The following is a 17,116-nucleotide window of genomic DNA, read 5'->3' as shown; positions in this document are numbered from 1 at the left end:
ATAATAATAATAATAATAATGATAATTATAATAGGTACTTTTATAGTGCTTTTCAAGGACCCAATATGCCAGTCTCTTTGTCACACACTTTCCCACCTTTCAGTCATATTACGATGCACCCTGCATAGACAAATACTCTCACGTCACACATTCACATGACATGCCATCAAAAACATGCCATTCCAATCTCTCTCTCTCTCGCACACACACACTTCCATTTTCTCATGCACTCCTATCTCTCGTCTACCTCGGAATTACACACAGCTGCTCCCCTATCGCAAACACCCTGGCATTAACCATCCTGGTGGGTGGGGGGTATGAGTTTACCCCAGTGGAATGGTAAAGCAGTGGGGTGCTCAGCGAGGGGGTGACAGGTCCTCGTTCACCCATTGGGCCTTATCTCAGGACCATAATGAGGAGTCAGCAGGGAGGTAAAACCAGCCTTATGAGGACAGGCGTCGTACTGTATTGTGGGGACAATTCTCAGATAATATGAAAGTGTTGTGATATAAGCAGAGCAGCCCTCTGTGAATCTAATTGGTTCATCTTCAAAGGGGCCGGGAGCCACAGTGAGCTACTTGAATAGGATGAACTGGCCAGAAATGTAATTCAGTTCATTGTGACATGTCTGACTCCTGAGACCCTGAAAACAGTTCAAATGGAGTTAGAATCAAGTGGGAGATGTCGTCAGCGTTAAGCAACCATCTTTTCACCTTCAATACCAAATCTACATGCAGCAGGCACAAAACAAGGCTCCCTGATACTTCTCGCTTTGTCCACGCAGTAGTACTGAACTAAGGACAGCAGGAAGTTTGTTTATGCCAAACCTCCCCTAGTGAGTCTACAGACCAAAACTGAACTAGGACCAGTGGTTGAGTAACTACCTGGGAGCCTTTTGGTGGGCTGCAGTCTCATGTTGAGGGCCTGGTGGGAGAGTAGGGGGGAGGAGGGCAGCGAGCGTGACACACCCTCCATGATACGGATGTGCTGCATGCCCTCGGTCACCGGGAGAGGAGGCCCCCCGTAGTCGCCCTCAAATAGCCCGTCACCCTCTGTGGAGCTGCCGCCTAGGAAGGAGAGACAGAGAGGTGTCATATAGTCATTTATACTACATTCCCACACACCGACAGAATTTGTCATTTGAAATCAACTACTGTTCACAAGAGACCTAAAACCAACACACTGACATATTACATTATTACCACTCACAATATAGTGCAGACACACAGACACACACATCGCTCGCTGACACATTTCATTAACAGCACACTCAGTATCATCTCCGACCGTGTCAACACCTCCAGTTTTAGACACGGTTGAGGCTGCAGTTTCACCGTACAAGCTGGTAAACCTCTGCAACTGTCATCCTAGTGTTAAAGGATGGGTCCATTTTGTTTCTCTCTCAGACAAGCACCTGCCTGTTGTCTGGTAGTGAAACAGCAGGCTAATTAGGATAGGGTAGGATAGCACAGCCACTAGGGATGCTGGAATGTCAGAAAATGTGGAATGAAAATGTCAGCTGGAACATTCAATAGCTCTGACTGTGCCAGATATCCAAATATAGCAGAAACTGATGATCAATAACAATGTATCCAATTGATCAAGAATAAAGGCAAAGACAATGTGGCATTACTCTATCCTCCCTCTCCTTTCTACAGCACACTAAACGTTTCCCCTGGCAAGAGCAGGTAGCCTAGTGGAAAGGTCGCTGGTTCGAATCCCCGAGCCGGCAAGGTGGAAAAATCTGCTGTTCTGCCCTTGTGCAAGACAGTTAACCCCCCAACAACAAATACTCCTCGGGCACCGATGACGTGGACGTGGATTAAGGCAGCTCCCCCCGCACCACTCTGATTAAAAGGGGTTGGGTTAAATGCGGAGCACACATTTCGGTTGAATGCATTCAGATGCGCAACTGACTAGGTATTCCCCTTTCCCTAACGTACTCACAGTACTCTTCAGTCAATCTTCAGTCAAGAAGCACCTGAGTGCCACCGTGTCAGGTGACAGGCACCTCAGACAGGGACACTGGCTGATGACACCAGCATCAGTGTGTCACTGGCAACCCATGTAACACAGCACAAGGCCACACTAATGAACATGTATTAGTAGACAGGGAGAGGGGAAGGTGGGTAGCAAGGTGAAAACAGGTTGTCACAGACAATTCTACACACAGAGGAACCGCAGTTTGATTGGAATACACAGTACAGACACACACGCCCCGCTTGGATTATGTTTTAGCAATTTGCTTCTGTTGATGTTTTAATTGTGTGTGATGTGACTAAGTGTGTGTTCACCCGTGTGTCTGTGTTCGACTGTGCTAGATGTCTTTTCAGACTTTGTATGAGTCATCCTGCGTACAGCATCAACAACCTGCCACTCCCTTCCCAGCAGCCTTAATGCCTTTCACCTTCTCAATCTATGGCTGGATCTGTGCCTATTGGCCAACTCTAATCCAACTGCTTCTACATCACTAGGAGGAGTGGGTATGGTGAGGGGGGCTGAGAGAAAGGGGGTAGGGGTGGTGTTAAGGGGGTGAAATGCCTTTCTGGGTATTTCAATTCACAGCCAATTAAACTGATAATGTTATTACTGTGCTGCTGTAACGAGATATTACAGCAGTATATTTAAGCACAACAGGCCTCCCGTTACGTGTCCCCACCTAGCCCTCTGGCCCCTCAGAGACAGTATATCAGTCCCTGTGCCCGAGGCCTGAGGCAGAGGAGGGGGAATAAGATAGGGATAATGCCGCTGCGCCCTTCAATGTCATGAAAGGTAATCTGCCAGCCAGGGGAATTTGCAGTGCTGCGAAAGTGTAATAAAGAGCATAGCTTTAACCCTATGGGAGCCAAGTGTATCTTACCGGTATGTAACAGCAATGACAGTCTCTCTAGGGTGATGGAGTTAAAGGTATGGAGACATCACACAGATATGGGCGATGACTGTATGTACACTACACCATGCTGAATGTCCATGTTGACAGCACTACATAACCACCAGATGAATTGATACAATAGACCACACCATCACAGAGATACAACGATGAGCTCCACAAGTTGTTTTCTTTGAGATCATACTGTAGATTATGAGCAGAGTGAGCCATGTGTCTCAAATGCACAGTGAACAGGGGAGGGTTACGACCCTGACAGAGAGCGAGAGAGAGAGAAAGAAAGAAAAAGAGGGAGAGAGCGAGAACTGTCTTATTGTTTGAGCTCCGGTTGCACTCCTCCGGTTATGAAACAGTAGATGGAAAGGAAAGGAGGAGTGGAAGAGCGGAGGAGAGGAGAGGGAGTTGTGGCCATCATGTTCTGGTATTTAAGGCTGCTACTACTATAGATCTCTTCAGTACATCTGCATGGGAAGGTAAAGTAAAAGGGACCACATGCACACACACACGTGCATCAGATGGCGTCAGACAGGAAGCTGGCCTGTTGTGTTGAACTCGTCTACTGAACGGCTCGGCCTCCAAACAACAGATGGACCGAGCGGACGGATGGCCAGTTACACAAGAGGGAGGGAGGGTCATGTGGTGTGTGTGTGTGTGTGTGTCTCTGTGTGAGAGTGAGTGACTGAAGTGAGAGAGACATAGAAAGAGATGGGGGGAGATGGAGACCACCATTTTCACCATATGCCCATGTCCGCAATTAATATAATCACTCTCTAACTTTACTGCGGAGGTAAAATGTCACACCCTTTGGCTCCACATGGAAATGCCTTCTGGAGCATCTCTCACAATGTGGAAGAAGAGCCTTAACCACCCGAATGGATGAATGCAGAGACATGATAGGAAATGCACCCCGTCACTAAATGACTTCAGAGTCCCAGGCAGGCAGCTCTAAGCCTGGGAGAGCGAGGAGGGAGCAGACTAATCACCAGTGAGAATTGCCACGAGGGAAGGAGGTAAAAAGTGTCACCGGAGCGGAACCGCAACCGACTTTGTGAAGGAATTCATACGTTGCTTTGATCAAAAACCCACCACACAAACGGCAAAGGATGTCAGGGGAAATCGGATTTGCGGTATGACAGAGTGTTAAAACACTAGCTGTGACTGAGGTGTTTTCTGTCCCCTCAGCGAGATCAAAGGGACTCTAGAGTGGTGTGGCAGGAGAGCTTTCCCCCTAACAAATGGTCCAGTATCAGCTATATTATAATGTCCCTAATGGTTAGGGGTAAGATTTGAGGTTGTTTTATCTGATCCTAACTAGATAAGTGATTATGGGGAAACATTTATTTTGAGTGAATTTTATAAAGGTGACAGTGGAAAGGACATTCAGTCACCCTGACAAAATACATACTGTACTGAACAGTGGTCACAGTTCGGAAGCAGTCAAAAAAACGAGGCAAAGGACAGCAAAGAGTGAGCAGTTGAAAGCAGGGGAAAGGAGGCTAGTTTGTGAGTGTTTGTTCATGCATTTGATCATTTGGTTGCCTGTTTGTGCTGTGTAGCCTAAGCATTGCCACACATTTCCTCTTTTAGTATTGGTTTTGTCAGATGAATGTATGTATTAGAATTAGGCCTAGCTGACCTCTGTGTAATAGCATGAGGAGGACTACCAAGGCCCATAATGCACTGTTTTCCACACACACACTTCGGTGAAATGTAAGGACATTTTGGCGTCATATTATTTTCCCTAACCTAACCCTAACATGAATCTCAAAACCACTAACCCTAAACCTAAGCCCAAAACCTAACCTGTAAGCTTAGCATAGCATTTGAACAAATTCAGGACCTGACTTTTCAAGACATTAAGGTGAAGTGTTAGGACATTGCGGTCTTGAAAATGTAGGAAAACATGTGCGCACACACACAATACCCTGAAAATAATGACTCCACAGGATGGGGGAGTAAGTTAGTGATAGAGAGCGGCAGAGATCTCAATTTATGTACAGTGTGTAAAGCGACTGCTCACCTAATGAAAAAATCACTCCACTAAATCTGAGTACCGATCTGCCTAGTGTCCTTGAGTCTGAAATGGAGCGCAGGACAGGGGTTACAGCATCATCCCACACCATTCTCTCCCTCTCTCTTTATCTTCCTCCCTCTCTTTGCTCTATTACCATAGCAGGAGGAGAGCAGTATTGTGAGGCAGAGGACAGGGAAAGAGAACAAGGGAAAAAGTAAAGATGAAGAAAATAAAGAAATGTTGATCCTATAATTTTTGTTAACCTAAACCTCACAGTTTAACAAATATTTCCCTGTCGTCTATGGACAAGTTAAATAGATTATCTAGGCTAATTACCTCTACAATATGGGTTGACTGGAAAGGTTCCATACAAATTTCTCCTGTAGGCTTGATTATATCAGGTCCAGCATGTTGAAAAGCAATTGTTCTAGTACATTACCTACCCCCCACGCAAAACCCAGCAGCTTGGGTACTAAGCCCAAAGCATGGCCTAAATCTGCTCTGTGTGGCACTGCCCAAAGTCCTATTTCATGGGAACAGCCTCCCCAACACCAGCTGGGATGATTTGGGGGGGGGGGGGGGGGGGGCTATCATGCTAACATCATAGTATAACACCATGGCATGGTAATGATAGCATGCTAACACCATAGCCAACAGTAGGACCACAGAGAGCTATTGGCAGAAAGTGGAGCGCCATACAGTGCTCTGGCATTAAGCCATGTACATGACGCAGCTCTCCATAGTCACACACACACACAGCGTAGAGGGGGCGGTTACGACAGCTGCTTGTGTCATGGGAACACATGTTCCATCCTGTGTTGTCATGTAGCCTTCCCTAAAGGCTGTTGCCTATAACCAACCGACGTGCCTGGGAGCACTACCCTATGGCAGCCTTTCCCACATGGTGTGTCCCAACCAATTACACTGGGTTGCAAGCTTAAGACTGGGCTGTGGCAGAAATAATTGTTTGGTAACACCATTTTTCAGCTGGCACCTAGTAGTTTATTTACACACGTATAGTGGGGTATCAATGGTTACTTTCTGGCACTTCGAATAATTCAACATGCCCGGTGCCTCTTCACATCATTTAGGCTAGCTTAATATTCAGAGACATTCTCTAGTTCTCTCCACTGTGTCTGGTGAGACACACCACATGGATCAATAAGAGAGCAGCTCTGACATCCACGAAGCAGACACTTTACACTGACGGGGTGTTCACTCACATCACTTAATTAGGCAATAAAGGGGCTCTGGGCCCTGTGGAAGCCTTATGTATGACGTATTTACAAGACGGATGGGATTCAATAACTGTAAATGTGATACTAGTAAACTGCAGGTAGTCTCTATTTGAAATAGGTGAACCCAACATTTGCATGAATTCCTCTAAGAATATGCACATTAGGAGTGAACCTATACTTATTTGAAAAGGGCCAGAGACCCCTGATGAAGACAAATGTCTGCTCTGACCTTGGTCTACTCTGAGCTGAAGGTGACCAGCTGTGTTCCTCCAGTTCCAAATCAATCCAATACTTTTTCACATGCTTCATAAACAACAGGTGTAGACTAACAGTGAAATGCTTACTTACGGGTCCTTTTCCAACAATGCAGAGTTGAAGATTAAAACATTTAGGAGGAATAAATACACATTGACTAACAAACAATAAAAAGGAGTAAAAGTAACATGGCTATATACAGGGAGAACCAGTACTGAGTTGATATGCAGGGGTACGAGGTAATTGATGTAGCTATGTACTGTGCATATAGGTGGTGGTAAAGTGACGAGGCAACAGGATAGATAAAACAGTAGCAGCAGCGTATGTGGTGAGTGTGAAAGCGCGTGCGGCGTCAGCATGCATGTGTGCGCGTGTTGTGTGTGTGTGGGCAAACAGTATGTAGTGTGTTGTGGTGTGTGTGTGTGTGTTGGGGTGTTAGTGTAAGTACTGTATGTGTGAGTGCGTGTCCATAGAGTCAGTGCAAGAGAGTTTGTGCCAAAAAGGGCCAATACAGGTAGTCATTTGATTAGCTATTTAGCGGTCTTGTTTGCAGTCCCTCTGAGTGGGACACAGAGACAACAGACCAGACTTCACCAATAGGGCCGGGAATGTTTCCTAGCCCAGGGTTAGCTACACCATCTTTAATCATTGTATTAGAGGTACCGTACTATAACCTTACTTGCCAGGCTTATTTTGTTACTACAAATTATTTTTCTCCACATAGAATTATACATGGGGGAAACAAGACCTGAGGTACCATACCTAAACATACAATTCCAATCCTCTGCTGTTTTCTCTTTGCTGTGGGGAATATTGGCCTGCTTGTTTGGAGCATGTGAGGAGCTAAATGTGCCACATGGTTCCAGATGTTAAAGCCTTGTACAGCCTAGCAAACATTATAAACATGCACTTCCAGTTGTAACGTGTGACGTGCTAAGGGATGCTAGTTAAGGTGTGTGTGCGTGTGTGTGTGTGTGTGTGTGTGTGTGTCTCTGGCCTGGAGAAAGAAGCAATGCTTGGGCGTAGTCTTGCGTTGTTGAATAATTCAGCTTTCTGGCTGGTCAAGGGGAGGGCTGTGTGTGAGCGAGAGCATGAGGGAGTGGGTTAGCCAGCGAGAGGAGGAGAAAATAGAGGAGAGGAGACAAGACAAAACCCCGGGCTGTGAGCCACCACTCCTCCACTCCTGTTTTCTATCGGTTCTGTTTTGTTCCTCCTCTCTGTCCGTCTGTCTCTCATCAAGTGCGCCACTGGGCTCTCTCTCACTCTCCAAACAAAGCATGCTAAAGTTCATCTAGTGGCGTCTGCTACAAGCTAGGCTTTGCTAGCAGAGCACTGTTTATCCCACTTCAATGAAAACGACAAGGTTATAATAGGGCTCAGAGGTTTTCCCAACGACCTGACCTGTTCCTAAAAATACACTGAGAGGGAAGTAACCAGACATTCAGTTTAAATCGAAGGCATCTGTTAGCAGCAGGCTAAAGCTAATGGCAGTGGTGTAGACGATGGCATCAGGCAGTGTCATAATATGGTTTCCTCAATGGACACTACAACATGTTGATGAGAAACAATGTGAGAACATCAAAGCAAAGTTGTGACAACATTATCAACCAGATGATAAGATAAGGGACATGGACACAGTATCAGAGTGTAACAGAAGATAACTCCTCACAAAACCCAGACATAATATACTCTCTGCTAGTTCTAAATGATGGCCCATTTAATACAGAGACATTGCCACAGTAGGCAAGGTAACCAATCCAGCCCTCCTCTTACTCATTGCACATCCAGTAAATCACCAGCAGAATCAATTTTCATATTCACTCTGTTGGTAATGCTTACATATTGGATCCTAACTCTAAAAGTAGGAGAGATCCCACTCTGGAACTTTGAAAGCCCGTAGAATATATTATGTTCAACAATATATAGCAATCAAATGTTGAAATCAAAATACTACTCATATTACAGAGCAAGCGGTAACACCTCATATGAATCCTACAGACGAAGAACCATATATGTCACAATTTTTCAATTTTAAGATAATCAGTTATTTTTATATTATTAATTGTGTGTACCACATGAGGTGTTTTATGGTTGACAAATAATTCACCATACCCATATCTTCCAATAATTGATATTTTTTTGTTATTTCAAAAAAATATTTTTTTTTATTGTCGTTTAAATATTTAGAATGTGGAAGAACAGTATATCTCCAGTGATGATTTCAGTTTGTGGAAGAACAGTATATCTCCAGTGATGATCTCAGTTTGTGGAAGAACAGTATATCTCCAGTGATGATTTCAGTTTGTGGAAGAACAGTATATCTCCAGTGATGATCTCAGTTTGTGGAAGAACAGTATATCTCCAGTGATGATCTCAGTTTGTGGAAGAACAGTATATCTCCAGTGATGATCTCAGTTTGTGGAAGAACAGTATATCTCCAGTGATGATCTCAGTTTGTGGAAGAACAGTATATCTCCAGTGATGATCTCAGTTTGTGGAAGAACAGTATATCTCCAGTGATGATTTCAGTTTGTGGAAGAACAGTATATCTCCAGTGATGATCTCAGTTTGTGGAAGAACAGTATATCTCCAGTGATGATCTCAGTTTGTGGAAGAACAGTATATCTCCAGTGATGATCTCAGTTTGTGGAAGAACAGTATATCTCCAGTGATGATTTCAGTTTGTGGAAGAACAGTATATCTCCAGTGATGATCTCAGTTTGTGGAAGAACAGTATATCTCCAGTGATGATTTCAGTTTGTGGAAGAACAGTATATATGACATTTTGCATGACTCTTGTAAGATGTCCTTTTTTAACACCTGATATATTTTAAGTACATATGCCCTTCATGTAAATAACTTAAATGCAATATGTAGTTAATTCATTTGTATGGAGGTTCATTTAAAGGTGGTCTATCAACTTCAGCACTGATGACTTTTCTTAAAAAGTTGAGTCATGAAATCTTAGTCTCATTTAAAATAAAGCCCTCAATGTGAACATACCATAGAACTACCAAAATAGAATACAATTAAATTAATTCAATCAAAACAAGCACAACTTGTAAATATCAAATATGGATCAATGTGATGTGCCAATATGCATGTCCATTATGCAGGTCCCCAAGGCCAATATTACAAAACGTTCAGAAAACCATTCTCTTTGCGTTTAACACTATGATCAGCAATTAAGTTTTGAATTGCGTTAAACCCATGCTAAAGGCAAGACATGTCCTTCTGTACTGAGGTGACAGCAGTAAATAAGTATTAACTGCTTAGAGTTAATGCTAAATGTGGTGACAGAGAGACGTACCGTATATTGTAATGAATAAAAAAAGGGAATCAAGATCAAATGAATACTCACATACTGTATGTGATGACTTATTTGTTTTTAATTCATTCAGATTTAAAAAAGGTTCAAATTAAAAAAGGTTCACACAAAATAATTCTCAACAGAACACATTGTACATAACATTTTATACACTAGGAACCATCTTAAAATTAAATTAATTCAATATATTGTGCTGGTTCAAATCATGCACAAATTGATTCACATAGAAAACACCTACTTACTATACATTTAATTTCCTACAATAGGGGTGACATGTCTACTGAAATGTATTCAGATTCAATATACTATACAGGTTCAGGGGATCATAAACTCACAGAAAAAACTGTTAATTATGTAGCTTGGTTTAACAACAAATTGTTCACTCTGCAGTGATTTATAAAAAGAGCGTGTAGCAGCTGGCAAGTAGTTGAGCAGGTCATCAGATCTTGGTACTTGTTTTTTTTTGATGGGCAGAGGACTCTCATATGCTCTAGGGTAGTGGCTTGCAAAATAGGGAGGTTGAGGTGTAGCTCCTTGTTTTGATTTGGAGATCAGCCACGATTTCCATCCTTCGAATAGACTGTGGCTCTGTCTGGTGTACAGATTCCAAGGATCCTCAACTGAAATTAGAACAGAAACATTTTAAGTTCCTGACATCAATAAACAACTTTCACAGTCAAGCATTAGGATATTTTATTGTTAGAACAACATGTTGCATGTCGATGGGATGTTAGTAAACTATTCTCTGTGCAATACCTGTGACTTTTAACCACCTCACTGAGGTCATCTGTAGTCCAGCTGGTCGCTTGAGGACAGAATCTGGGAGGTGCCTGAAGTCTTCACATTGCATCCTCATTACCTTGAAGCACAACCAGCAAAACCATTCAAGTATCATCTTTGAAACATCATCGCCTCTTCTCGATGGTGGCAAAAGATCGATCACAAGGAAGAAAAGAATGACCAGAGACCGTGAACTTCTTTAAAAAAAATGTTTTTTCCCTTTTCTTCCCAATTTCATGGTGTTCATTGCTACAACTCCCGTACAGGCTCGGGAGAGACGAAGGTCGAAAGCCATGCGTCCTCCGAAACACAACCCAACCAGCCGCACTGCTTCTTAACACGGCGCGCATCCAACCTGGAAGCCAGCCGCGCCAATGTGTCGGAGGAAACACTGTGCACCTGGAGACCCCGGTCGCTGGTGCGCGATGAGACAAGGATATCCCTACTGGCCAAACCCTCCCTAACCCGGACGACGCTAGGCCAATTGTGCGTCGTCCCACGGACCTCCCGGTCGTGGCCTGGGCGCGAACCCAGAGTCTCTGGTGGCACAGCTAGCGCTGCAGTGCTCTAGACCACTGCGCCACCCAGGAGCCCGACCATAAACTTCTGCTCAACTTGGGTAAAGTAACCCATAGAGACGGGCATCGACATCAGATTGAGCATCCGCCAGTTGTTATTCTGCCCACAGCATCCGTCACTGAAGGTAATCAACTTGCGCACCTCTGGTGAGTGCCGTGAATTTTGTCTTCACCCACTTCAATCTGAAGCTTGCCACCTCAATGGACCCTCGGTGTGCAATCCCTGCAGGATACAGTGTAATGTTACATACAACTAGCTAGCTACTGTAGCCATGTCGAATCATCCGGTGGATGGAGAAAAAGTAGCTAGCTATGTTTCTTCTATAATCTAGCAATAACTTTTGTAACAATAATGTACAAGTTAGTAGCCAACGAACTTCAGCTAATATGTGTTCTCTATAGTTACAAATTAGACAACCCAGAACATTAATGTTAGTTACTGTACTCTATAAATAGCTAGTTTGATTGTTTGATATACGGTTCTTCCACATACCTCTTTTGGGCAGCTTTTCTAGACCCTTACAACTTGTATAGGGTTTTCCCACATCCCGTAAGATCTTACTTGGCCTGTCTTTACATTTTTAGTATTGTTTTATGTCCCTTTCCCACATTTCGGCGATTTTCATCAGCAACAGAAAAGTTGTGCGCTTGTCCGTCCATTCTGAGTGGTGCACATAAAAAAGTTATTCCACGAGAGCCTAATTTAAAATGATTGTTAATTAGCACGTGGAAAGCTTGTGAAACCGATTCACTATAGAAAAGGGGTGTCCAATATAGATTTTTCATGTACAGTGCCTTGCGAAAGTATTCGGCCCCCTTGAACTTTGCGACCTTTTGCCACATTTCAGGCTTCAAACAAAGATATAAAACTGTATTTTTTGTGTGAAGAATCAACAACAAGTGGGACACAATCATGAAGTGGAACGACATTTATTGGATATTTCAAACTTTTTTAACAAATCAAAAACTGAAAAATTGGGCGTGCAAAATTATTCAGCCCCTTTACTTTCAGTGCAGCAAACTCTCTCCAGAAGTTCAGTGAGGATCTCTGAATGATCCAATGTTGACCTAAATGACTAATGATGATAAATACAATCCACCTGTGTGTAATCAAGTCTCCGTATAAATGCACCTGCACTGTGATAGTCTCAGAGGTCCGTTAAAAGCGCAGAGAGCATCATGAAGAACAAGGAACACACCAGGCTGGTCCGAGATACTGTTGTGAAGAAGTTTAAAGCCAGATTTGGATACAAAAAGATTTCCCAAGCTTTAAACATCCCAAGGAGCACTGTGCAAGCGATAATATTGAAATGGAAGGAGTATCAGACCACTGCAAATCTACCAAGACCTGGCCGTCCCTCTAAACTTTCAGCTCATACAAGGAGAAGACTGATCAGAGATGCAGCCAAGAGGCCCATGATCACTCTGGATGAACTGCAGAGATCTACAGCTGAGGTGGGAGACTCTGTCCATAGGACAACAATCAGTCGTATATTGCACAAATCTGGCCTTTATGGAAGAGTGGCAAGAAGATTGCCATTTCTTAAAGATATCCATAAAAAGTGTTGTTTAAAGTTTGCCACAAGCCACCTGGGAGACACACCAAACATATGGAAGAAGGTGCTCTGGTCAGATGAAACCAAAATTGAACTTTTTGGCAACAATGCAAAACGTTATGTTTGGCGTAAAAGCAACACAGCTGAACACACCATCCCCACTGTCAAACATGGTGGTGGCAGCATCATGGTTTGGGCCTGCTTTTCTTCAGCAGGGACAGGGAAGATGGTTAAAATTGATGGGAAGATGGATGGAGTCAAATACAGGACCATTCTGGAAGAAAACCTGATGGAGTCTGCAGAAGACCTGAGACTGGGACGGAGATTTGTCTTCCAACAAGACAATGATCCAAAACATAAAGCAAAATCTACAATGGAATGGTTCAAAAATAAACATATCCAGGTGTTAGAATGGCCAAGTCAAAGTCCAGACCTAAATCCAATCGAGAATCTGTGGAAAGAACTGAAAACTGCTGTTCACAAATGCTCTCCATCCAACCTCACTGAGCTCGAGCTGTTTTGCAAGGAGGAATGGGAAAAATGTTCAGTCTCTCGATGTGCAAAACTGATAGAGACATACCCCAAGCGACTTACAGCTGTAATCACAGCAAAAGGTGGCGCTACAAAGTATTAACTTAAGGGGGCTGAATAATTTTGCACGCCCAATTTTTCAGTTTTTGATTTGTTAAAAAAGTTTGAAATATCCAATAAATGTCGTTCCACTTCATGATTGTGTCCCACTTGTTGTTGATTCTTCACAAAAAAATACAGTTTTATATCTTTATGTTTGAAGCCTGAAATGTGGCAAAAGGTCGCAAAGTTCAAGGGGGCCGAATACTTTCGCAAGGCACTGTAAGTATTTGATACATCAGAAAAGCAGAACTGAATTTTTGGTACAGAAACCTTTGTTTGCAATTACAGAGATCATATGTTTCCTGTAGTTCTTGACCAGGTTTGCACACACTGCAGCAGGGATTTTGGCCCACTCCCCCATACAGACCTTCTCCAGATCCTTTAGGTTTCGGGGCTGTCGCTGGGCAATACGGACTTTCAGCTCCCTCCAAAGATTTTCTATTGGGTTCAGGTCTGGAGACTGGCTAGGCCACTCCAGGACCTTGAGATGCTTCTTATGGAGCCACTCCTTAGTTGCCCTGGCTGTGTGTTTCGGGTCATTGTCATGCTGGAAGACCCAGCCACGACCCACCTTCAATGCTCTTACTGAGGGAAGGAGGTTGTTGGCCAAGATCTCAGGATTGGCCCCATCCATCCTCCCCTCAATACCGTGCAGTCATCCAGTCCCCTTTGCAGAAAAGCGTCACCAAAGAATGATGTTTCCACCTCCATGCTTCACAGTTGGGATGGTGTTCTTGGGGTTCTACTCATCTTTCTTCTTCCTCCAAACACGGCGAGTGGAGTTTAGACCAAAAAGCTATATTTTTGTCTCATCAGAATACATGACCTTCTCCCATTCCTCCTCTGGATCATCCAGATGGTCATTGGCAAACTTCAGACGGGCCTGGACATGCGCTGGCTTGAGCAGGGGCACCTTGCAAGCACTGCAGGATTTTAATCCATGACGTCATAGTGTGTTACTAATGGTTATCTTTGAGACTGTTGTCCCAGCTCTCTTCAGGTCATTGACCAGGTCCTGCCATGTAGTTCTGGGCTGATCCCTCACCTTCCTCATGATCATTGATGCCCCACGAGGTAAGATCTTGCATGGAGCCCCAGACCGAGGGTGATTGACCGTCATCTACAACGTCTTCCATTTTCTAATAATTGCGCCAACAGTTGTTCACTTCTGCTTGCAAGCTGCTTGCCTATTGTCCTGTAGCCCATCCCAGCCTTGTGCAGGTCTACAATTTTAACCCTGATGTCCTTACACAACTCCCTGGTCTTGGCCATTGTGGAGAGGTTGGAGTCTGTTTGATTGAGTGTGTGGACAGGTGTCTTTTATACAGGTAACAAGTTCAAACAGGTGCAGTTAACACAGGTAATGAGTGGAGAACAGGGGGGCTTCTTAAAGAAAAACTAACAGGTCTGTGAGAGCCGGAATTCTTACTGGTTGGTAGGTGATCATATACTTATGTCATGCAATAAAATGCAAATGAATTACTTAAAAATCATACAATGTGATTTTCTGGATTTTTGTTTTAGATTCCGTCTCTCACAGTTGAAGTGTACCTATGATAAAAAATTACAGACCTTTACATGCTTTGTAAGTAGGAAAACCTGCAAAATCGGCAGTGTATCAAATACTTGTTCCCCCCACTGTATATGGTTCTTCGTCTGTAGGATTCATATGACACCAATGTTTGCTTTGTAGCAACTACAGATGAAACACTATGGAGTCTGGGTACTGCCTTAATGTCATAAACATGTCAACTTTGATCAATGTCTCAATTATGTCAAATATACAGTACCGTTCAAAAGTTTGGGGTCACTTAGAAATGTACTTGTTTATGAAAACATACATGAAATGAGTTGCAAAATGAATAGGAAAGACATTGACAAGGATATAAATAATTTAAATAATTGTGTCCTTTGCTTTCTTCAAAGAATCCTCCAATTGCAGCAATTACAGCCTTGCAGACCTTTGGCATTCTAGTTGTCAATTTGTTGAGGTAATCTGAAGAGATTTCACCCCATGCTTCCTGAAGCACCTCCCACAAATTGGATTGGCTTGGATGGGCACTTCTTACGTACCTGCTCCCACAACAGCTCAATAGGGTTGAGATCCGATGACTAGTGGTGTGGCCAGCACAGAATACCAGCTGACTGCTTCTTCCCTAAATAGTTCAGAGCTGTGCTTTGGGTCATTGTCCTGCTGTAGGAGGAAATTGGCTCCAATTAAGCACTGTCCACAGGGTACGGCATGGCGTTGCAAAATGGAGTGACAGCCTTCCTTCTTCAAGATCCCTTTTACCCTGGACAAATCTCCCACTTTACCACCACCAAAGCACCCCCAGACCATCACATTGCCTCCAGCACGCTTGACAGGTGGCGTCAAGCACTACTCCAGCATCTTTTCATTTTTTCTGCATCTCACGAACGTTCTTCTTTGTGATCCAAACACCTCAAACTTAGATTTGTCTGTCCATAACACTTTTCCCCCCCAATCTTCCTCTGTCCAGTGCCTGTGTTATTTTGCCCATCTTAATCTTTTATTTTTATTGGCCAGTCTGAGATGTGGCTTTTTCTTTGCAACTCTGCCTAGAAGACCAGCATCCCGGAGTCGCCTCTTCACTGTTGACGTTGAGACTTGTGTTTTGCAGGTACTATTTAATGAAGCTGCCAGTTGAGGACTTGTGAGGCATCTGTTTCTCAAACTAGACACACTAATGTACTTGTCCTCTTGCTCAGTTGTGCACTGGGGCCTCCCACTCCTCTTTCTATTCTGGCTAGAGCCAGTTAGCGCTGTTCTGTGAAGGGAGTTATACAGGGCGTTGTACGAGATCTTCAGTTTCTTGGCAATTTCTTCTCGCATGGAATAGCCTTCATTTCTCAGAACAAGAATAGACTGACACGTTTCAGAAGAACGTTTTTTGTTTCTGGCCATTTTGAGCCTGTAATCGAACCCACAAATGATGATGATCCAGATACTCAACTAGTTTAAAGAAGGACAGTTTTCTTGCTTCTTTAATCAGAACAGCTTTCAGCTGTACTAACATAATTGCAAGGGTTTTCTAATTATCAATTAGCCCTTTAAAATTATAAACTTGGATTAGCTAACACAACGTGCCATTGGAACACAGGAGTGATGGTTGCTGATAATGGGCCTCTGTACGCCTATGTAGATATCCCATTAAAAAAAATCAGCCGTTTCCAGCTACAATAGTCACTTACAACATTAACAATGTCTACACTGTATTTCTGATCAATTTGATGTTATTTTAAAATGGACAAAAAAATGGCTTTTCTTTCAAAAACAAGGTCACTTAGAAATGTCCCCAAACTTTTGAACGGTAGTGTATGTCAACAATCTTTCCTCCAAAGCACTATTCTATGGCTTACATTTCATGAAAATCCCCCAAATCATGGTCTTTTTTTGTCTGTGTTTCGTGAAGAATCACACAGAAATGTTGTGGGAGTGCAAGCGCAAGAACAGTTTGGGAATGTAATGTTTCTGCTGAGCCATTGTACTGTGTGGTGGGCACTTATCTAACCAGCCGCCCCCAGCAAACACTCAACCATGCCCACCTTCACCAGCCACCCACTATACTCATTACCCACATACTCTACACACTCATACTGGGCTATGGATTGGCCAGAAGAGAACAATACCATTAGCTGTTTTTTCTCTCTGGGTGGTTAATGATGTGAGGATTTTAAAGCAAGTCATTTCCTCTCTATTCAGAAGCCATCAGTGCTTCCCTGCTGCTAGGCATTAGAGCAGAGTTAAAGCAGAATAAGAAGAAGAGCAGCAGAGAAACTTCACAGGCAGAGCAACCTGATCCCACTGTGCCCTGCCTCTCTCTCT

The 17,116-nt window shown here is 43.5% G+C and overlaps 1 protein-coding gene across 3 annotated transcripts in view; it reads right to left on the bottom strand.

Moving 5' to 3' along the window:
• LOC110538388 (protein TANC2) overlaps positions 1–17,116 on the bottom strand; it is a 145,808-nt gene that overhangs the window by 45,407 nt on the left and 83,285 nt on the right. For all 3 annotated transcript variants that reach the window (XM_036938417.2, XM_036938418.2, XM_036938420.2), the window contains exon 4: positions 885–1,067. In XM_036938417.2, the coding sequence (XP_036794312.2) occupies positions 885–1,067 (183 nt within the window). The remainder of the gene's footprint in view (positions 1–884; positions 1,068–17,116) is intronic.

Source organism: Oncorhynchus mykiss, chromosome 12, assembly GCF_057628025.1.
Source record: "Oncorhynchus mykiss isolate SJ-2025 chromosome 12, ASM5762802v1, whole genome shotgun sequence".
Lineage (NCBI taxonomy): Eukaryota > Metazoa > Chordata > Actinopteri > Salmoniformes > Salmonidae > Oncorhynchus > Oncorhynchus mykiss.
Note: the sequence above shows the minus strand (reverse complement) of the source record. Positions and strands in the feature narration are given on the sequence as shown.